Source organism: Drosophila serrata, unplaced genomic scaffold (assembly GCF_035046125.1).
Source record: "Drosophila serrata isolate PLE 108 unplaced genomic scaffold, ASM3504612v1 contig_362, whole genome shotgun sequence".
Taxonomy (NCBI): Eukaryota; Metazoa; Arthropoda; class Insecta; order Diptera; family Drosophilidae; genus Drosophila; species Drosophila serrata.
Window position 1 is genome coordinate 2,994,478 of NW_028257260.1, and position 23,994 is coordinate 3,018,471.

The window sequence follows — 23,994 nt, forward strand, 5'->3', positions numbered from 1 at the left end:
GCAGCAACAGCAACAGCAACATGAGACGTGCAGCAGCAACAATGGCTGGAAAAACTGGGGGGGGGGGTTTAAAACCTTTGCTAGCCATGAAAATCCTTCAGAGTCGCGTCGCAACATCCGCGTGACGACGTCATCGTCATCGTCATCGTCATCGCCATCGTCCTTGTCTCCAGTTTGGTGTTGTTGCTGCCGCTGCTGCTGCTGGTTGCTGATGTTGCCGCGGGCAGACATTTGCTGCAAAGACTTACGGAAAGTTTACAGCCTCAGACATTTGTTGTGGCTTTTATAAATTGTCTGTGCGTGGGCCAAGGTGTCTTCAATCCCGGCGAACGTGCTACAACAAAATGTGTGTGTGGCAAGTGTAATGGGGGACGGGGCGGTGCGGAACGGTGTCCTTTGTTGCTGCCGTCGATTGCTGCAGTGTCAGCGCCTCACAATGCAGGAAAACAGCAGAGGCAACGTCGGCCACATTGGCGGCACAGCAGCAACACGGAACACGAGACACGTTAAGCGCATTGCCATTTGTGCCACATCATGGAGAATCGAGAAAGAAGCAACTGCACAGGGAGAAAAGGGGAAAGGATGTGTAATGCCCCCTAAGAGTTCCTTTCTGAATGTATAGATAATCTTTTGATGTGTGCTTTTTCGTCAGTGTAGGATGGGGCGTGACAGGTGGGCCACGGGTCGTGGGAATCCAGACAGTTGGCAAAGTTGTTCAATTCACTAAACAAAACAAGACAAACAAAAAAAAAAGGGAGATAGAGACCGACCAAAAATCCAGCACAAAAAATGGTCGGGCTGAAAGAAAAATGCTGCCTTTGTGCAGTCGAATGGCTTAAGCGGGATTTATCGGCACGGCTAACGGTGAATTCGATTGATTAGTCGATAAAGATGATCGATGATTTGGACACGAAGGAACAAAAAAAGAAAAAGAAGAAGAAGCTCGGCTATAAATTCTATACGTTTTTTGTTTCCTATAACTCTTATTACTTAATTTATTATTATGATGAAGTTAGAGAAAAGCAAAAAAACAACTAGGTGTTTTATAGCATGTTTCAAGGGAATTATTTATAAATTTACTCTGACTTTTAAGAGCTATTAATTTGAATAATTTTCTCTCTTAGAAATAATCAAATCCTTAGTATATAAATAAATAACAAAACATCAAAGTCTTGCTGCAAACAATCCTTAATGTCTCACTTAAAGCCTTTCCCCCCGATTCACGAATAATATTTAGCATTTATCGATTATGGTTATTAATCATTCTCTTTTCGGTTCGATTCAATTCGATTCACCTTTGTCGACTCATTCAATGAATCCTGAATCCTTTGGCTTAAGCTTGTTCAGCTTTCAGCTTGTTAAATGCATTGCTGGCAAATTGCATTCACCATTTTCACCGGTTTTCATCATTTTCCCTCCTCTGCTCATATCCTGACAGGACACAGTTGCTGCTCCTGCTGCTGCTGCCGGGTGCAAGAGAGATGGATAGTTTCAGTCGCGTTGTAATTAACATTAATTTCGTATAAACTTTGGCACATTGCGTATACGCCGAGTGTGCCAGTGTGTGAGAGTGTATGTGTATGTATTGCCTTTTCAATTGTCTGTCACAAGCAGGAATATCATCATAAAACATACACAGAAAAGAAAATTGGGTGCTAACTTAATAAATATTAATAATTTGCAATAATAAGAATAGGTTTAATAAATATTTGTAAAAAATTACTTCACCCTTAAAACTAGTTTTAAATAAAATATAGCATACAAGAACTCAAAGGATTTTTTCCCAGTGTTAAGACGCCTGCTGGGTGCTTCTTTGGATAGCTCTAGGATTGTCGCTGCACACAAATTAACTGCGAGCACAATTGTTTTACACATCGTTGTCTGAGTTGTCGTTGTTCTCAGGGAAATGGAAATGGAAATCTTTATGTTGCCACGGACTCATGTGTGTATGTCTGTGCTTGCTTTATCGTGGCAACAACAATGGGTCCCCATCATTCCGCCATGTTGCCAGTTTATGGTCTTTATCCTGCAGATATATAACCCCTTTGGCAGTGTGTGTGTAAATAAGCTCAAGTTGCCTGAAAATTGCGTCAATTAACCTTTGGAAAATCCATTCGTTGTTTGTGTTTTCCCGCTAATTCGCTTACTAACCACCTCTCGTTTATCCTTCTTCTATTTTCAGGTGAGTTAATTGCAAATTGGCTAATTTGCCATTCGACTATCACAGGATCACTCTCCTCCTCTCTCTCTCTCTCTGTCTCTGCCTGTCAAATGTTGAAGGCTCAATTAAAGCATCGGGTAAGTGGCGGGTGTCCTGTCTTTAAGATGTCAGCAAAATCCTTGGGATACTGGAGCTTTCCCTGTCTCCCACCCCCAATCCTTTCTGCGGTTGCTTGCATTGTCAACTGACAATTGCAGCTCAAAGGGAAAACAAGGAAATGTAAAGGAGAATGCTGCATGAAAAGCCCAAAGGGGGGCGGGGAGATACGAAGACTTTTCCTTGGCCAAACTAATAAGTAAAAGCCAAGCATAAAGAGAGAAAGCCATAAACAAATGACGCAGACAAGTGAGTCAACGAAAGTTTGCGACAAAACTGTAAGGAATATGGTTAAAGATTCCCTTAATAGAAATCAAATCATTATTAAAACCATTAATTGAGAAAGGCCACCTGGTAAAAGGGTTGATAAACCAGCATTAGTTGTTGGGATAGGTAGCTTAACAGCCATGAACCGCACTGCCTTTGTGGAGACAAAAAGCCAAAGCACTTTTCAGAGGGGAGTACAGAGTCCTAGACTGATCCTTCCGCCCCATCTGGCTGCATGGGAACTTGAGTTTTGTTTGTATTTTGCTTTTGTCTTGTATGCTGACACATTTTTCTTCCACATTTTTCTTTTCCCCCCCAACACACATGGGGGATAGAGAGTCCTGTGTATGTGATACCGGAAATTACAAATGCAACAAGATGTTGCAATGGTATTCTAGCAGCGGAATCTACTCTGTGAGCGGATTATATATCCGCTATCCATCTCTATTGGACATTCGATATCCTCAAAGCGTATTTAGGATTTAAAAACAAAAGAATCCCATTTTTATTTGCTGCACAAATGTCTTAACATTGAAACGTAGTCAAAGGTTAGTTAGTTGAGGGTAATATCTCAAAGCCATCAAGATACTTGGCCAAAGGAATGGCCAAAGCAAAGAGTCCATAGCTCTTGATAAAGGTCCAGCAGAAACGATCGTTGTAGAGGATCGTCAGAAAGGCCATTGCCGTCTTAAATAGGCGCAGAGGGCGCTTCCTAGGCTTCACCATAATGCCAGAAAAACTATAGATCAAAGGGGATTTTGTCTGAAATAGTTCTCGATGTTAGTAAAACTTCCTCTTACCTGGTTAGTTGAATCAAAAGAAAAGAAAAGAAAAACTGGTTTTGGAAATAAAACAAGTTATCGTTGTTGATTTTCGGAAAATTATAATTTTGTCAGAGCTCCGTCTGATGAACTGATTTTGTTAAAGGCAAGCCCAAAACTGATTATTTCAGTGAAACGCTCAGAGAATGTTTTTTCAAGGCTTGCTTGGTGAGCTAGTTTTGAAAATAAGTTTGATATTTGAACTACTATATTTTGTAAGTCTTAAAATTTGATGCTTTAGCTTGGTAAAAGTATAAAATCCCTTATTCCTTCTTTAAAATGCTCAATATTCCTGCAACAAAATTTAAAGAGAGATTGAATTAAACTTTGCAATTTGATTTTGCAACTTTGTAATTTCCCCTCTCTCTCTCTTTTTTTTTGTATAATCTATAAACAAAGACTGACACTCGTCGGCGAGTTGGCTTAATTTAATTATTCTCAAACACAAATGTTGTGGCCACTCGTCCTTTTTTGAGTGTGTTTGCTTGGCCAAAAGAAAAAGTACTAGTAGTGGGAATGAAAATTTTTCGCTTACGCCGCAAAGTATGCAACATGTTTGCCATGTGTTGGGCGGTCGGGGAAAAATGGGTCTCCTTGCCACAGTGCTTGCTGTCCAGGTCGTTGGCAGCCATTAGCACAAATGTCGTCTGGCCAAAAGAGAGAGGGAGAGGGGGAGAGCGAGAGGGGTGGTGATGGTAACTGCATCAACAACTTTTTAACCAACTTGCCAGCCCAGACTAACAAGACCGCAGAAACGGGCTGGGGGGCGGTCTCAAAAAAAAAAAATAAAAGGGGGTGTGGCGGCAAACTAACTAACTCGATGCTCTCCGCCTGCCACTTGTAATGTAGCGTTTTTGTTGCAACAACAACGTGACCAAAAAGGGAGGCTGCTTTGTCCGCGAAAAGTAAGGTTTTTCACAACATTATTATTTTTTTTTTTGTTGTGTTGTGTTGTAAGTTCAACTTCAGCTGCAGAGATTTTTCGGTCAGCGTTAATGCAGCGAAGTTAACCCTCTAAAACCAAGCCCCCCCCCCCCCCTCTTAACCCACAGAACGGTTTATGGCCAAAGTGTTGCAAGCACTGAGAGAAATCTCTGGAAGAACAAAATCAGCTAACAATAGAGCGTCAAACAATTCAAATGAACAGAAAGAAATACTTCTTGTAGTATTAATTTTATGGGAAAAACTCGAGGAAAACTTTCTTGAATAAAGGTTAACAACCCCATAAATTTTCTTGACTTGAATTTTCCTTCGAGTGTATCCTCGCGGTCAGTTGCATTGTGGTCTGCTCATCTGTGTCCATGTCTGCCAAGTTTTTGGGGCATCCTCTCACCCGTTTTACCCTCGACTAAATAGTTGAGAACTTTTTGTTGTGTATGTAGTTGTAGTGTATATAGCCGGGGTCCTGTTGGATCCTTTTGATTCCTCCGACCCCCTTGGACACTTTAAATTGCACACAAATTGGCAGAAATTATTGTTGTTGCTAGAGTTCCATTTTTGGTTGGTGCCTTTGACAAGTTTTTTTACTACTACTGCTGCTGCAAAAATAAAAATCTAAAAAAATATGGATGAAAACGCATTTTAATAAAACTAAGACAATAACTAGTCTGTGTCTCTCTCTCTCTCTCTCTCTATCTGTTGTATTCTGTTTATATTTTTTTCTCTTATTTTTGGTTGCTTTCCTCTAGAACTTCAGTTTTGAGTTTCTGGAAAGCTAAGTGCTGCTGCTGTGGTTTGATGTTGCCACAAAATAAGTGGCAATTGAACATTTGATTGCAGCTGCAGTTGGTCTGCTAGTTTCTGCCACCACAAGTTGTAAATAGATATATATCTGGTGGAGGTGTAATTATTACATCTGCCAGGTTAATGCCGCCTGGCATTCGGTTATAATTGTTGAACAAATTGTAATTTACTTTTCGCACAGTCCTTAACAATTAATCATACAATCGCAATCAATTTATGTTTATTTTGTTTGTTGTTTTTTCACTCAACTAACCCATTAAATAATGTAATTTCAATTTGGTTTGACAGTGACAACAACAGCGGAATGACCCTTAAATATAGGCTATATTTTTTTGCGGGCCAATCCAATTAAATATTGTGGGTTTTTGGCAGAATATAAATATATCTTCTTGAACCCAAATTAATTGATTTACAATCTCCTGGGGCTTATGCCTTAAATGGTCATCGGAATCACCTCTTAAATGCCAGATGTATTTTACCATCACAAACGTGTATCGGTATCGCTTGGTAATTTCTGGGTCATTTTGCCGAGCCACGTTCCCGGGGACAATAAAGGCAAGCCGTTGGTTGTCCCGTTGACCCCGCTTTTCTGGCCAGGCCCACAGCCCGGGCTGCATGAATTACGAGGTTAATTAGAAGTTTGACACGAGGCATGGGGCACTTACAATATGTACATGGAATAAATACTATATACATATATGTGTGCGTGTATATATACACAGAGAGGAAAGGAGTTTGGTCCAGCAGCAGCAGCGGCAGGAGCAGGACCATAGCCAGGACCTGAAACTGAAACAGGAGCAGCTGTCGTTGCAGTTCGAGGCACGTACGAGGCACACACGCTGCCACACACACGTTGCCACACACACACACTGGCACGACCTGCATAAATAATGCAAAAGTGTGAAAAGGCACACACACCCAGAGTGTAAGAGAGAGAGAGAGTAGCATTTGCTTAGCTTTTTGCATGCAGCCGTTTTCAATATCAGCCTAGCGACTGGGAAAATGGAAAATGGTATGGGGAAAAGAGGGGAAAAGTGGCAGCAGACGCCTCACCATCCTGCCACACCCATTTCTGGCCAGCTTGCACTTGTTTATCATTTATTACTGCAGTTGGAAAATCTGTTTCAGCTCCTTCTACATTTCACATTGTTTGTCTTTTGTACATTGCCCTCGCTTCCCCACTCACTCTCTGTCTCTCTGTGTCATGTTTTCCTACCATTTTCCTAACGTTTTCCCTCAACATTTTTGCATCTTTCGTTTTTATTTATTTATATATATATTTCTTTTGCTGTAAATTTTCCATTTGCTGCCGACACTTTTGCTGTTAAAATGTTTTAAATTGAAAGTGGCAAAAGGTATTTTCACGATAAAAATAGTAAATGTCATCAGTGGCATTTCGGTTGAGGGTAACGAAATTGTATTTATAAATGTTATTTATCTGTGTACACTATCGTATTTCTTTATTTACACTTTTCACAGATGAGGGATTTTTAAATAAATATGTGATTTTTTGGTCTGAGCAAAGAGTTCCTTGCGAATTCTTCAAAGGGAAATGTAATTTTAGCAAAAGGGGAAACTAGTTTTGGGTAACTGAAATTTGTATGAATTTTCAGTTTGGAAGTGAATTATAGGATTGAATTAGGAATCATCATTTAGTTGATCAAATAAGCATTGTTTCAATTGACATTTTTATTTGACAATTTTACTAAAAAATCAAAGCTTAAAAAACTCACAACTTGGCCAAAAAAGCATTAATTTAAATTAGGAAAACTTTTCTATGCTAGTTTTTAATTGTTTAACAAATCTGCTAACTAAATTTAACATAAAAAATATTGAAATTTTGGTAAATTTTTGAAAATGAAATTGTCACTTATAAAATTTGGAAAAAAATTGGTAACATTATTTTTCTTCCATAGATGTCTAGATTGATTTGGCTGTTGATGCTGAACAAGAATATATATGATTTATAGGGTCGGAAATGACTACTTCATTGTTTTACAAGCTTCTAAATAAAGATAAATAAAGATATTGTGAAGTCAACTTATTTTTACTGAAGTTATGAAATATTTAAAAATAAGTGCTTTCATAATACATAAATTTCAATTTATATAAATCATGGTTCAATCATTTTTGTTAAAAAACAAATGTAGAAGGTTGCTTATATCGCCAATTTTGCTTCCTTCAAATCAGCAACCTAAGCAAACATTAAATAGTATACATTTTTTAATTAATAGATTCCCTAAACTTTATATTTTCCAATATATTATCTAAAAACTGAATTCTTTTCTTTTTTTCATTATTTTCAGCAAGTTCCTTTGTTCATTTATTCATTTCGATGCCACTTTCATTCCACAAAACATGTCTGAAGAACTTTTTTAATGACATTTTCGAAATTTAATGTGAAGACAAGCAGAAGGTATTCTAACATATAATTTAATAAATTTATATATGTATATGTGCACATGCGTGTGCTGGTGCATTCGCAGCAATTTAATTTCATAACCAAAAGTGGAGGCACACAGATGCGGCAAACACACACACACACACACACCCAGACAATGAGTGGAGTGTGCACGTGTGCGAGTGTCTGTACACCTCGTTTCTTGTTCGGCTGATAAAGTTCATTTACCTTTCAGCGTTTATCTAAATGTCGTCTCTCTCTTTCTTTCTCCCTGACTTGTGCCATCTCCCTCTTGCAGTGGCAAAAGTGTAATTGTCTATCTTATGCTTTACATTTGCACACAGATACACAAGTGCACTGTAATTATATTTTAAACAAAGAAATACTTGGGAAGAAGTTATTAATTAAATTTTGAATTAGGAAAATATTTAGAGATTTAAATAATTAGGAAATAGTTAAAGGAAGATTTATATTTATATATATTTTTTTTGTATATATATAAAAAAAAAAGAAAAATTGGAGTCTAGAAAAATCTACATTTGCTTTTTAATTATGAATAATAAAATTGGTTTGTACTTCAAGAATCGTTAGCATATATTTTTGAAAGGAATAAAATATATTTGTTATATTTTCTTATTTATAGTTATTTTATTATTTATTTCTCCTCCCATTTATTTCAGTGTAAAATTGCCATCGCTAACTCTGTTTGTTTGTTTGCATTTGCCGCTGCTTGAGTTGAGAAATACTCGTCTGGCAGACTGCCTCAATCCATTTCTCTCTGTGTGCCCCTAGCTGTGTGTGTCTCTGTGTGTGTGTGTGTGCACTTGAGTGTGTGCTTGAGTGTGTGACATTAGTGCAGCGGGTCATGCCACCGTCTTCCTCTTGTTCGGCTTCTGCAGCTGCCATTTTCGCGCAATTTGAACTTGGTTTTTATGGGCAAACCGAAGCCAAAGTCAAAACAAAGTGGAAAGAAAAAAAAAACATAACAAAAAAAAGAAAGAACAAACTAAAAAATAATACAAAACTGTACACAAAACTCATATGGGTAAAGTTTTAATTTTAGATTTCCATTCCAAAGTTGGCAACTTGATGGGGGAATATACAAATTTGCAGAGAATTTTAAAAATTTTGAACAAGGTACTCTATATGTTAGATTAGCATAATAATAATTACATATGGGAATTAATTAAATTAGTTAATTAATAACCTTTTTATAAAGTTGAGAATGGATTTATAATATAATTAAACAAAAAGCTAGTAGAAAGATGAGTCAATTTTTGTTAATTGAATCAACTTTGTTCAGTTATTATTCAATAATTGAATCCTTTTTTAAATAATCTTTGATTTAAATAAACTTTGATTTTCCAAATAATATAAAAAAAAGAAATACCCTTTATTGCCCAAAAGAGACTTAATAAATGCCTTTTCATAAATATGCCGAGTATCTCTTGCAATTAACCCATTTGGAATTTAATTTCAATTTTGTTTCGCTTTTCGATTCAATTTCCATTTTCAATGTGATGCAATTAGTTGAAGTTCTCTACAGAAAGCGAGCTCAATAAATTGAATTTAATTTCCTTGCAATACAGAGAACTCCCCCGCCCCTCCTGCTACCCCTCTCATTTCCCCGACTTTATGCAGAATCAAAGGTATATATATATATATATAGAACCTGGCATTGTGCGGTTGCTGCTGTTAACATTTATTGCATTTTTTTATACCGTCACGCTGTTAAATGAAATGTTTTATTTCCCCATTTCGCAACTGCCGAGGGTTTTCGGGTGGCTATGGGGAAAACCCTCTTGGCATTCCATTTCAATTTCACTTGAAAATGCACTTCGAATCGCACACAAACAAACACACATCGCGATCCGCTCGGAAATCAGAGAAATCAGAGAAGCGCGGCCAAACGCAATTACATGGTCCCTGCTGCTGCTGCTGTTGCTGCTGCTGCTTTTGCTGCTGCCATGGGTTAAGGGGCCTCAGTGGGTTAAGGAGGGAGGGGTAGCGGCTGGTCCATATAAAGCATTGGCAAAACTTCATTACTAATTCCATTTCCCAGCACAAATTCACCCACATATGCTTCCACACCCTGCTACCTCTCTCTTTCAAATGCCATTGGAAATTGTACGCAATTTATTTTTTAAATTTCATTTCATCAGAGAAGGAGGAGGAGGAGGCAGGACCTCGTCCTTGTGGTGGGCTAGCGTTCAATTTGAGATAATCAAAGCGAAAATTGCTAAACCCAACCACGAAAGAAGGCAACACAATTAAAGGTTTGAGATGCCAGCCACGAATTCGAAAGGGAAATAATCAAATGTAAATGTATAGGAAAGTTTGTTTGAAATATTTATACCATATTTATTTATTTAATAAGTCCCTTGACATTTTTATGTACAAATTTTTTAGCTAAACAATTTATTCACTCTTTATTTTCCCCTTGATATTTTCATCTTTAAATTCTAGTGGAAAATGCATCACGAATTTATTCATCAATTTGTATTCCCATTTCGCTGTTCAATCAATTGTTGCCGGGGTTTTTCGTTTCTTTTTTTTCTATTTCTCTAGCTACCCATCGCTTTTGCTATATCTCCTAGCCATCCCCTCGGCTGGCTTTCCACCGGTTTTCCCATTGCTTTTCCTTTTGCTGCTCACGATTTGGTGCACCCAATCGACCCATAAACCCAGTTATTTACTTAGAAGGGCCTTTTAACATTTTTTCTCTTTCTGTTTTCTGTTTTCCTTTTTTTTTGCATTTTCCTGCTGCTGCTTCTTCTTCTTCAGTTTTTGCAACGTTTTAATGGCAAGTCGACGTTGCAGTCGCAGCTGCAGTCGACGTCGCTGCAGTCGGCTTTTTGCATTAAATCAACGCGCGACCACCGCCAACAATAATCAACAAAACAGAGCGCACCGAGGAAACTTTGGCCGCAATAAAAGCCGCCACAACTCACCGTCCTAACCCCCTCACCAGCCCGCTTTTACCAATCCGATTTTTGTTACACTAAGAGAAAAGAAACTACTAAGATATAAGAAAGATAAAGAAACATCAGAGATTTTTCAAAGGCTAAAAATGGTAGTCAGGGCGTATACGTGACATTCTGTTCTATTGTGATAGAAAAGGAGAACTATAAGGAAATATTCTTGTTAAGTATCAGGGTATTTATTATATTTTTATTTACTTTTCAGGTTTAGAGATGTTTTATTAGGCCAAAAGTTGTATACGATGCGTATACGTTATATTCGGCATTAAATGCTTTATGCTGACTGCCAGAAAGACTATACAGAGGCATTCATTTAAATATCAACTAATATTTAGCCTTTGGAATCTATAGTTTATATGCTTTTCAGGCTTGCAGAGGTTTTCTAAGGCAAAAGTTTTACACTGTGCGTATACGTAATATTCAGCATGCTTTGGTCTATAATGCATATAAAGTACAAACCTAAAGAAAAACATTCTAATTAAATATCAGGTTTACTATTTACATAAGAGTTTGTACTTTTTATATTCACCAGGCTTACATCGGTTTTCTTAGGCCAAAAGTGGTTTACGTTGCGTATGCGTAATATTCCTCATGCTTGGTTTTATAAGGATAGCAAAAAAAATTATGGAGAAACATTTTTTGAAATTTATTCAGCTTATAAATGTTCTTAGAAACCTCTAATTTTCAAGCTTATAGAGTTTTTTCTTATAGGAAAAGTGACATACAGTGCGTATACGTAATATGCGCTATATTATATTATTTTATGAGAGGAAAGAAGGCTATTGAGATGTATTCCTTTAAAATACAGCCTATTTAAATTTTAAGAAACATATACATTCAATACTTTTCAGTTTTAGAGATGTTTTCTTAAAGCAAATGTGGTACACAGTGCGTATACATATTATTCCCTATGCTTTATTCTATTATGATCGCAAAGAAGACTAAAGAAAAACATTCTTGTTTAATATTAGGTCGGAGATATTCTTAGAAACTTAAAATTTGTATTCTCTTCAAGCTTACAGAGATTTTTTTCAAGCTTAATTGGTACACGGGGCGTATACGTTATATTCCCTATGTTTTGTTCTCTATAACAGGAAAAAGATACTATAGAGTGACTCTCTTGTTTAATATCAGTATATATACATATGTTCTTAAAAAGTTATACTTATTCGTAAGGCCAAAGTGGTTTACGGTGCGTATACGTAATATTTCTCAAACTTTAGTCTATTATGACAGCAAGGAAGGCTTTATGGAATTATTCTTGCAAACTATAAGCTTATAAATAGTCGTAGAAAATTATAAGTTCTATACTCTTTATGCTTAAAGAGGTTTTCTGAAGACACAAGTAGTACACGCACCGTATACGTAATATTCCTGAAGCTTTATTCTATTATACCAGCAAAAAAGACTTCAGAAAAACATGCTTGTTAAATTTTAGCATAATAATATTCTTAGGAAATTACACGTTCTATATTTTTCAGGCTTAATGAGATTTTCTTCAATCAAAAGTGGTATACACTGCGTATACGTAATATTCGCTGTGCTTTATTTTATTACAATGGCACTAGACTATATGGAATTATTCTTGAAAAATATCAGCTTATATATATTTTTTAGAACTTATATTTGCTATCTTCTTAAAAAAGACTTTCTGAGAGCACGAATACGCAGCGTATACGTAATATTCACCATACTTTATTCTATTATGAAAGCAAAGAAGACTTTATTGAGACATTCTTGCAAAATGTCTCCTTATATATATTCTAAGGAACTTGCTATTTTTTCTCACTCTGTGTATACCCATTTTCCCCCTCTTTCCACCCCTCTTTCCTCACCCCTTTTCACCCCCATATTTTTCTCCCCTATTTTGGGTGCAGTGCAACCAATTTCAATTGCAATTCGAACTCCAATACGAAGAATTCGTATCAATTTGTTGGTCACCCCAACATCCATCGCCCTTTTTTTGGAAACCAACCGCAATGTAGGCGATATTTGGTCTGCAGGTGCAGGTGGATGAGCTCTTTTGTTTGGGGGGTGGTTTTTTGGGCGCTGCCAAGAATTGATTCGCGCCGCATGCAAATAAGGTCAACGTGCGCGCTGGCTGGCCAAAAGCCGCCAGTCAGTCAAGGAGCGGCTGAGACGGCGGCCCATTTAGTCGCTGCACTTGCAGAAAATTCAAGTACAGAGAAGAAATTACTCAATAAGAAATAAGTATTCGAATTTCTAGATTTTAGAAAATATATGTTGGAAATTTTTTTTTATTAAATCTGAGAAAAAGCATTAATGAAAATGAACTGAAAATGCATTTAATATGCCAGGCATTGTCAGAGCTTGTTGCTAAATAACTTGGGGCTTTCCATTTGGATTTTTCCGCAGTACAGTTAGGCCGGAAGGTATGCAACACTGTGCCAACCGCATGACTGAATGACGGTCGATGTGGGATGAGGCAGCAGGCGGAAAAGCGGAAAAGCGGGAGAAAGGGGAAGGGGGGGAGGAGGAAAAGTGGGTGGCATGGCAGTGTGTCGGTTGCCTTGTCTGTGGCCCTTGTTTGCCACGTTGCCATTTGGCACATTTCGAATGAGCGAACGAACGAATGAGCGTGGGACACACAGAACAAGATGATGAACCGGCGGAAAGGGTTTTGGGTAAAGCCATGGCGCAAAATAAGGGGGGGGGGGAACCCAGGGGGGTCGGAAAATGCTCTAGTGGTATAGGAAGGGAGGGCGACTTGCAGTTTTCTCTTTGGTCTTTGCCGTTGTTGTGCAATTGCAAACATTTAGCATGGCGACCTAAAACAGTTGGCACACAAAACGAACATGCCAGCCAGAGGGAGAAGGGGGTGGAAAAGTGGATTGCCAAAAGGGGTACAAAAAAAAAAAACAATAAAAATAAGGGGAACCCCTATTGAAAAGACAACTTCCGGTGGACAATTATAATCTGCCATTCCATTCGAAATAAAATCCTTAGACTCTTCCATCTAAATGGTGAATATATATGTATGTATATATCTGATTTTCCCCCAAAATGAATCATCCATTTTGCCATTCGAATGCACTTTGATTAAAATAAAATTAAGCTCGCATGCTGGCTGGCCATTCAATTAAAGCTGTGAACCATTTATAAATTGCCCAACAACACCTAAAGCCATTCACAAATGCCTTTTGCATTGAATGAATAAATGGACTGTGGAGAAGACAGTCTTCATTTAGACTCTTTTCATATATATATATTTTCCTGCTGCCAAATGGAACACTCACAAATCAACAAAATTCGAGATTTAAATTTAGTTTTCCCCGCCCCCTTTCCTTTTGCCGCAAACCTGTTAATGGCTTGCATTTTCATTCATAGAAAATCTCATAATGGATCGTGTAAGCGAGACAGTGAACGTTAGACTGACTAAAATTGCATTCTAATGAAAAACGTTTAAGACAAAATCAACAACGGAATTGGCCGAAAAATGCAAACAAGTTGAGAGTGCGCCAAGTGAGGCAGGTGTAGCAGGGAAGTCAGGTGGGGCAGGTGAGGCTGGGCAGGCAGGTGAGTTTGCGGATTGATGCCTTTTTTGTTGAAGGGCCGGGAATTGTGATTTTTTGGGGTGTGTTTTGGGTGTATTTTAGGTGCGCTTTAGGTGTATTTTAGTTGTGTGTATATAGGAATTGTTTGGATTGTTTTAGTTTTTGCAAAAGCGAATGTGGTTTGGCTTAGTTGTAAATTTTAGTGCCTGCCAAAATGTCAAATTCTCATTATACATATTTTCATACAATTAAATTGCATAAAATTCATGGTGGGTTAATGGTGGTTTAATAATAAAGCATATATGTATATGTTTGAATACATATATATTTGTATTTATTTATACATGATGTTCATTATTCTAAGATGATGAAAAAATACACTTATATATTTCACTCCCTCGCTAAAAAATGTATCTAATCAGTAAAATTCAATAAAATATGTATTCTAACTCAAGATAAAGATTGATATTATTAGTTTTATTTAGTATCTATTTATTTTATAGAGTTTTTTTGCCAACAATCTGTATTCTGGAAATAATACTCTATATATAATATATATTAAATTTTATAACCAATTTGCATTTCCTGCTAAAATCCTACAAATTAACAATGATTTCTACACATAACTTGTTCAAAAATATACTTTAATATCATTCAATTTCAAGGGTATTCCTTGCGTCGTTTCCTATAACAACGACCAATATTCCACTCTCGATGAAATGGCTCAAAGTGCGCTCTATTTGGCAACAACAATGGCTGTTCGGGGAGCCGAGTGAAAAGTGTGCGGAAAATGGATGGTGGTGGTGGGATGGCTTGTTAAGCCCTGTAAGTGGAGCACCCACAGTTGGGCAGAGGAGTGAAAAGGAGAGCAACAGAGAGTGAGAAAGAGAGAGGAAGAGAACTCTCGCTTCGTTTCAATCAATTAAGCGCCAATAATTAATTCAATTGATTTCATTTCAACCAGGATCGGGCACCCAGTCAGCCAGCCTCCTGATATGCCACCGAAAAAAGGCTCTACAGCGCCACAATGTCGCGTTTTAATGGGGAGGGAAAAGCCAGGAAATGGAAAACCAGGCTGCTATGTGTGAGGAGGGTGTGCTTGTGTCTAAGGCCATTTGAATCTCGAACGCCATTAATTCATTTTAAAATTTATGGCTTACAAATTGGCGTCGCTCATTGAGCCAAGCAGTTGGAAGCTGATTTCGTAACTACGTAAAAGAAACCGGCGCATGTACTATATAAATAAATTATATAATATACCCTCACACATGATATATATAAATATATATACGATAACTTCAAGCTGCGAAATGTTAACATTCTGCCTGTCTCTCCCCCTTCCGCTGTAGACAACACTGCGTATGAGTAATAACTTACTTTTTACGCATTGAAATCGAGTCCACCCCATTGTGCGTGTGTATATATATTAATATAAATTATTGCAGATTTATTTTTGGGCCTTTTGCGGTAATTTAATGGCTTCGACAGCTGCTCTGGGCTTGGGCGTAAAAAACGCGCTTCCATGTGGTTTCGACGGGGGGGTGGGCAAAAAATGTGAACGAATGAGCCTGAAATGGCTTAAACTGGATTGAGATGGAATAAATTAAGATGGCATAGAGCGATACTTTATGAAATTATTCCCAGAGAAATATATCCCCTTTTGATTTGACCAACTAAATCAACCGAGAGAGAGAGCAAGGCTTTGTCCATTTGTTCTGCACACTTGTCAGCATTTAATATGAAATAATTTTTTATACCAAAACCAACTTCATAAATTCTTTCTCTCCTCTCTCTCTTGTCGTTGCAGGTAAATTCCCATGGAAAAGACCACTACACTTGAGACATTTTGTTGAATGTAAGCCAAAAATCCATTTACATAATAAGATACCAGGGCTAGCGAGAGAGCAAAACAATCCTTGTATGTCAGAGGGCACAAAAAATAAGGAAAGACCAACAACATGGACACTGAATTCGCTAGGACTAATGCCACATAAGTCATGCATATGTGACTCATCTCCATCTCTCTCTTTCTCTCTCTGTCTGTCTGTCTCTCTCCTTTTCCGTTTGCCATCCCTTTCGCAGTTTTTGGGAGTTTGGCAAGAAAATTAACAAAACATAAATCGTGCCAAAGCACTTTACATGATACAGTAAGACAGCAAGCACACATACATGGCACAAAAGATATAGCACTTTTCCCCGGGAATGGGTCATATTTTTTGTAACCATTTCAATGTTAAAGATTTATCAAAATTTAGCAGAAAACTTTAAGTTTCAAAGCAAAAAACTATAATATTTTCTGTAGCCTTAACTTATGCCTACAGAGCAAGAACCATATTATTGGTACTTTTATAACTTCACACTTTCATTAATTATATTCAAAATATATTTAGTTCAAACAAAACCAATGCTTGAATAGGAATAAATATGCAAGCCCAGGAATACCAGGAAAAATGAATATATAAAGAGCTCTTGCCCCTGGAATGGGTCATATTTTCCAAAACCTTTCAATCCAGGCTTAAAACTTTATAAAAATTTAACAGAAAACTTAAATTTTAAATAAAGAAAAAATATTATTGAACCTATCTTAACCCAATTACTTATTTACGTATATATACAATGCATTTCATACAAACAAAATTAATTTTTAAATAACAATGAGTAAACAAGGCCTGGAATATCTGGAAAAATGAATATGTCAATATCTTCTTCCCTGGAATAGGTCATACTTTCCAGAAAAACTTAAGCTCTCAAAGCAATTAACCATTGTATTGATACTTTCTTTACTCAATTACTTCTGTATTTATATTTAAAATATATTTAATACATAAAAACCAATATTCAATAAATAAGGCCTGGAATATATGAGAATATGAATATATCAATAGCTCTTGGCTTGGAATAAATTAAATTTTCCAATCGAGGCTTAAAATTTAACAAAAATTTACCAAAAAACTTAAACTTTCCAAGCAAATAACTATACTTTTACTACTTTCTTACCCTTCTTTCTTTATTTATATTATTTTATAATTTAAATACAAACAAAACCAATATTTAAATAATGGGTAAGCAAGGCCTGGAATATCTGGAAACAACGAGAGACCCCCTACCAACTTCCATTCTTCATTCGAACACTGGAAACTTCGACTCTCAGACGCAGCCATTACTCTTCGTTCCCAAAAGCCCCCCTCGCCTCCCCTTCCCCACTCCTGACCAGCTCCCCTTTTGGCCACACACTTGAGCCTTTCCCCCTCCCCTAGTCGGCACTTTAAAAAGAAGCGGCAGTGGGAAAAAAAATTCACACTATAAAATCATAAATTACGCCATTTAAGTGGGTCAAATGGAGGCATTTGTGCGGAAGACACCCCGCTAAGGGGTTTTTCCAAGGGGGCTGCAGGACCAAGAGGATACAACGACTGCGGCGTTTTCCATGTTACTGGGTCACTGCAGGCACACACAAATTGCGGTGAGTGAGGAGTGGAAAGCGGGAAATGGGGAGTGGAAAGTGGAAAGTCAAGGGGGGTGGAGGAGAGGATGGGGAAAGTGTAGGGCTCAATATAAATGAGCAATGTTTTAGGCTCCCCTCTCTCTCTCTCTCTTACTCTTCACAGTTGTTGTTAAGTAAAAGAAGCCGCAATAAAACAAACGAAAAATGGAAAGCGAAATGCTAGCTGGGGAAATGTGGAAATGGAAAATTTGGAAATGGAAAACCGAACGCGGACACTGACGACGTCATCGTCAATTGTTTGTTGCTCTTGTTGTTGTCATAGTCATCGTTCGTTTGTTATTGTTACTGCCGCAGTGGCAATTATTGCAAAACAAGAAGGTTGGTTGTCCCCCGCCCTCATTTTTCCCCCCATTTTCCACGCTTCCCCCACTGCCCGACTCCTGCCTGCATCGACCTTGTCAGCATTTTTCGTCTTCTTCGTCTGCTGCAGTCACGTTGACAATTTTTCCAATTGCAGTTTTCCCTGCCAGCGGCAAAAACTTCGCCTTCAGCCGTAATCAGTTAACGACGCGGGGGGAAAAGTGGGACGGAAAAGTGAAAAAGCACAATATATATATATATATATATATATATGTGATGTATGTATATGTATATATGATAAGCGAGCACCCAGAGAGACCTAATCAATAATGCCTTCAATGTTTGCCAGAGTTCTTTTTGCCAGATACCCTGACATTGGGTTTTTAATTAAAATCTGCTAATTTTAAGTTGGAATGCAAATCAAGTAAATTAATAGTTATATAAATTAAACTAAATAAATTCTCATTTTCCAAAGCATATTACTTTAAATAAGCATTCCTAACCCTGCTACTTAATAACCTTTTGCAATTAATTATCCTTTATAAGTATTATTTTAATTTATTTTGAAAATATTCAAGTATTATCCTAGAGTATCTCTGACTCTTCATCTTCTTGAGTGTTATTTTCTTTTTCTGAATGCACACTTGGCTGCCGCAGTTGGAATTTCATTAGGTCAAGTCGATGGGGTGGTGGGAAAAAAATCGGGCCAAAAAGGAAGTCGTGCTGTGGCACCCCTCCCTTGGCTCGTCCTTGTATCTCAACCTCTTTGCTCTTCCCTCATATGTCACATGTCACGGCTGACTAAAGGGAGTTTTTCGCGAGTGCCGAGGTTATCGGTTATGTGTCGCCGGATTTACATTATTTCTTCCAGTGATATTCCCCCCAGCGCCCTTGACCCCAATTGATGGTAATTTCAGCTCACTTTTTTCCATCGCCTTTAGTTTTCTTTTTTTTCCCCCCTTTTTTGATGAGCCAGTGTTCCCTTTGGTGGAAGTCTGACAGGAGAGCCGAGACATGCATTTGCATGCCATGGGATTTACATACTGTACTATATTATATATACTTATGTAGACAAATAAGGACTATCGATCTGAAGGGAAAAGGAAGAAGCCTTTGGCAGGCAGGAAGGAGTTAAGACAAAGAGAGGTCGTGGCAAAGTTTAAAATTGTAAATAAGTTGTACAAGAAGAAGCCGTTTCTTTGAAATTTATTATTTTGAGATATTTAGAAATAAGCTCTCTACTTTTCTTATTGATATAATATTCAATAATCAATATACAACTAAATCTTGGCACTTATATATCCCCAAAACTATATTTCTTTTATATAAAATTTATTTTTGAACTTTGAACTATAAGTCCTAAGTAAGCCTCTTGCCTTATTCCCTATTCCCCTATATTCCTTTATATTTCGAATCCCTAAAAGTGCCACAAACATTTTGTTATTGTCCTTTTAAAGAACTGCCATTAGCCTAGAATTTATTTCAATTTTTTTCTATTGAGTACATTCAAGTGTGTTTTAATGCCTCTGTCCATTTATTTTGAATCGTTTAATGTGGCTTAAATTTCGCATCGACCTCTATCTGCCATCTCTGTCTAACTATGCAAATGCAAATGATATATGCGCCCGTAGTGTGTGTATGTGTGTGTGTGTGTTTGGCCATATATAAGACCGATATCTGGCTCACTAATCTCAGATACAAACAATATATTCAAAAAGCGACCTAGATCCTTGCTTAACGCCCGAACAACAACAAGGATGGGCGATAATAATAACAATGCCCGACCGGGACCACAGAGCGAGCGAAAGAAAGAATGAGAGAGAGAGAGAGAAAGAGAGAGAGGGGGCAACAAGGAAGTGGGCTTGTAGAAAGAGATGGAATGATATGTGGTATACAACTTGAAATATTTTCAGAAATTACACTCGAAATGAAATGTGTGGCGGCCAGCAATTGTTTGCTTCACTCTCCATTTTCGGCATTTTTGTTTCTTTTTTCGTAAAGAGGCCAAAGGATAACAACAATAAAAAGAAAACCGGATAATGTCAGTGGAAAGTCAGAAAGTGCAGACTGTGGACTAAAAGGGGGGACACATAACCAAAAATAGAATGGGAATAGCATGCATTTAAGCCAAAAATACGAAACATTTTAAGACTTAAGAGAGAGAGAGAGTGAGAAACTAGCAAGTTTGTGTCCTTATATTTATTTAAAAATGAATTTCCGCATTCAGCACCCAGTTATCCTTCCCCCTGCTCGTTGTCTTCAACCAATCGAGATAATGACTGCCATTCCAGGACCCAAAAAACAAACTCCATTGCCATAATTCGCCCACTCGAAACCGCGATGGGGTCTGAGTGAGAACATTAAATTAATTTAAGTGGCTCACTCGCTCACATCCCAAACAATTGTCAGTGCATTAATGCCAAGTGCCTGTGGGGGAGCGGAAGAACCGGAAGAGCGGAAGAGCGCCGCCCAAGATGGCGGCATTGGCAGACAGGAAACGGATGCGGAAACGGGCCAAGTCTCGACTGCCATGTGCTTGCCGGGGGTTCCCGTTTCCATTTTTTTTTGGGAACTCGAAATTGCCTGCAATTGTAGTTAGTTTTGGGATGAAGCACACACACACACACACAAACAAAAAAAAAGGGAAAACAGAAGCATAAAATCAAATTACAAACTAATATTACTCACAGTGCGTTTACTTTTCCGTATCGTTAGTTTTCACTGTCAATTGACAAAAGAACAAAGATGAAAATGTTGGGCAGGGGCGCCACTATATGGAGGGGCAGAGGGTTGGAAACTGCAGCAGTGGCGGAAATATAAAGCAAGACAAAAGGAGCGAAAAGTACACAAAGGACACAAAAATGGGAAAGTCCTGGAAGGGGTCGGGGGGGAGAAAAGCAGCGAAAAGCATGGTTCGAAGGCAAGGGTATGTTTGCCATGGGGGAAAAGGCATCAAACAATGCCAGAAATAATGTTACGAAAAATGTGTCGACGTCATCGATACGCAAAAATGACGTAGAAACCGAAGAAAATCAACAAACAAGAGAGGAATAAAGGGAGGTTATGGAAATGGTTTTATATATAAATATATATTGGTATGAATTTATATATTTAAAATATATTAAGCAGGCTTCTTTAAAAACTCTATTTTACTCGTAATACTTTCCTATACTCTTTGTTAATTTTTATTAAATTTAATTCAGTTAATTAGCTGGCTAATTTCCTAAATTTCCGCAGGGTATCTAAGTGATTGGCCTTGTTTCCTGTTGGGCTTGCATGTTCCTTTGTTGTTCCTTCACACACACACAGAGACAAATAGGTTTATATAGCCATGTGTACATTATGGAAACGGGGCCAGCAGGCATCAAAAAATCACGTATACGTCAGCGTGGCCAGCGGACCGCGGCCCCGCAGCTAAAGTCGTTGAGGCTTATCTGCTTTTCTGCTTTTCCTCTGGTGTTGATATTGGTGTGTTGCTATTGTTGTTTCTGTTCCATAATCGCGAGCGCCATAAAAAACGCATTGTTTATGCGACGTAATTGGACACCATTGAGGGAAGCAACCCCAGAGTCCAGAGCCGAGAGCCGAGAGCCGAGAACCCCCAGCGGAGCCACCCCATTTGGCATTTGGTCATCATTGGATCTTTGGTACGACCATTTTCAATGCCATTAAAAGCGCCCATTGAGCGCGTGTCCATAGGAAAGAAAAAAAAACAGGGAGTGCCACGCCCATGCCCCCCTTGAGACGAGCCATCGGCCAATGTCTCCTCTTCTGCCACATCCATGTCCTTGCAGCCGACCCCCCTTGGGAGCTTTGCACGCTTGTTGTGCGCTAATCCTTCGCGTATTTTATGCTGTTCACTTGGCTTGGCAAATGTCCCAAAAACCCAAAAACCAACGCACACAAAAAAAAAAAGTGAAACATCCCCGAGAGTCCGACAATTTCTAGCCTGACCTGAACAACAATAAACAACGGCAGGGAATAAAACTTTGCAGGACGACAACAAAGGGCAGCAAAAGGATATACCAAAGCAACAAATAAAATAGCGAAATCAAAAATAAAGAGTCACACTTTCAGTGGAAACGAAACAGTGTGTTTCTATTTTGTTTGGGAATAAATTATGATTTGTATTTGGTGATCATATCAAATATATTTCCAAGTACCTGCTGAGTATTTAAGATATATTAATAATTAAAAGTGTTATTTTAAAGGGGAATAACTTGATTTAAAATGAAGGAAACTTATAGAGTCAATGCCAAAAGAAGTTGTAGGGAAATAGTATTTCAAGAAAGTTTAATGTTTACATAAGAACTAAAATTTCATGTTATATTTCCGTAAAATTATTATTTTGAAAATATATTTAATATTATTTCATGTATGTAATTCTTTAAATGTATTATTTAAAGAAGAAATTTTATGTAATTTCCTAAAACGATATCATTTGATTCGTTGTAAGTTTGAAAAAACATTATATATTTCTTAATATATCCTGGAAAACAATTCTCTCTGCCCATTTGAATGTCCCTGAAATCATTGCATTCCACTGGCATTATCAATGGCTTTAAAATCTCCTCATTCAAATACCCATAATTCCCATATTTTGGCACAATTATTTCCATTTTCCGCCTGGCTTAATGCTACCGAAACGCACTGCACCGAAGTATGGGGGACGTGAAGAATGATCCATCTACAATTTCGGTTTCAGTTTCGGCTTATGTAAATAGCTTATCAGGCTGGCAGGCAAAGCGTGGTAGTGCGAGCGAGAGGTTCGCTGTTTGCTAGAGAGAAAGAGATGGACAACTTGGCAAACAAGTTTTGAAGCGATTTTCGCTTTAGTTTATGTTGGCACATAATTTCTTCTCCCTCTCTCACTCACTCACTCACTCTCTCTCTCTTTATCTCTCGCTCTCACTCTCTCTCTCCCTCTCACTCTCTCTGTTTTTTCCAGGCTTTTCTGGCGTTCGGCTGTCTTCCTGTTTTTTTCGTCTGTTTTTTGCATAATTTTTCGTTTTTGGCAAATATTTTGCCAGGCAGCCAAACTTTTGGCCACACACACATACACACATACGCACAGGACTCGTCGAAAATTTCAAATTAAAATTCTGCAAAGTTTGCCTTGTCCGCATGTGTATGTGTGTGTGTTTGGGCAAACACTGCGCATAATTTTGCTCAAATCTTTGACAAATATTTTCACATGCTAATTTCACGTGAGAGCGGCCCAAATACCAAAAAGGCACACGAAACTTTGTTTGCACGAGTCCTTGGACCTCCCTCTTCCCTCGTCCTGGCCCAACGCCCACTTTTGCTGAGCCGGGCAAATGGACCAAAGGATTTATTGTTGCATAATCAAATTCCTGAAGATAAAACAAGCCAAGAAAATTGTCAGCGTTCCTCAACTTTTAAACGCTACGAGTATCTGGAACATTTTTGGTGGAATGGCAAGCAGAAGCTTGAAGAAGGAGAGTCCTTAGAAGCTTAGAGGCGTGGCCTTAACTATTCCCAAAGTTGGCATGAAAATAGCTAAGATACTTGTCCTGCAAAATGCCACCCGCCCCTCCAAGAAATGGCAAAGAAATTAAGCTCTAAACAAATGAAAGTGATAATGAAAATGGTAAATTGCAAGGACATCGAGTTAAGTGTAAAGAAAATTTTAACTTATAAGTTTAGAAATTATTTAAGAATTCTCTGAGATTTTTGAATAATTATTTCAGCAAATTCACTTTACAAATGATTTAAATTTAAACACATTTATCTTGCTTTATATATATATTCTCCAACTTGAAAATTAAATATATATATATTTATAATGGAAATGAATCAGTGAGACGGGGATTTATTTCAATTCAAATCCGCCACGGACTGGCTTCTTGTTGGCCGCCAAGGAAAAACCCTTTAAAGCTGCTTCTTTTGGCCAAATTCTCATTTCCCGTTGCGCGGCTGTAATTACAGCACGCACACACCTTGGCTCTTGGGGTTTTCCCTCGGTTTTTCTTCGCGGGAAGTAGCAAAGAAGAAGAGCAAGCACTGAAACTTGTCTATATTTCACTGGCTTCGACTGGCATTAAAACTGGGCCAGAAGCATTCCTTGAGCCCGGCAGCAAATTACACGAAACCCTCACAGTCCTCCCTTGCCACTCCCCCACG

At 38.0% G+C, this 23,994-nt stretch overlaps 2 protein-coding genes across 3 annotated transcripts in view; one reads left to right on the plus strand and one right to left on the minus strand.

Moving 5' to 3' along the window:
• The window catches only part of shakB (Innexin family member shaking B), a 160,043-nt gene that overhangs the window by 53,981 nt on the left and 82,068 nt on the right, over positions 1–23,994 (plus strand). The window lies entirely within an intron of this gene.
• Positions 3,059–3,317, minus strand: LOC110176015 (uncharacterized). Its single transcript, XM_086839219.1, has one exon. The coding sequence runs from the start codon at positions 3,308–3,310 to the stop codon at positions 3,134–3,136; it is 177 nt and encodes a 58-aa protein (XP_086695345.1). The 5' UTR covers positions 3,311–3,317; the 3' UTR covers positions 3,059–3,133.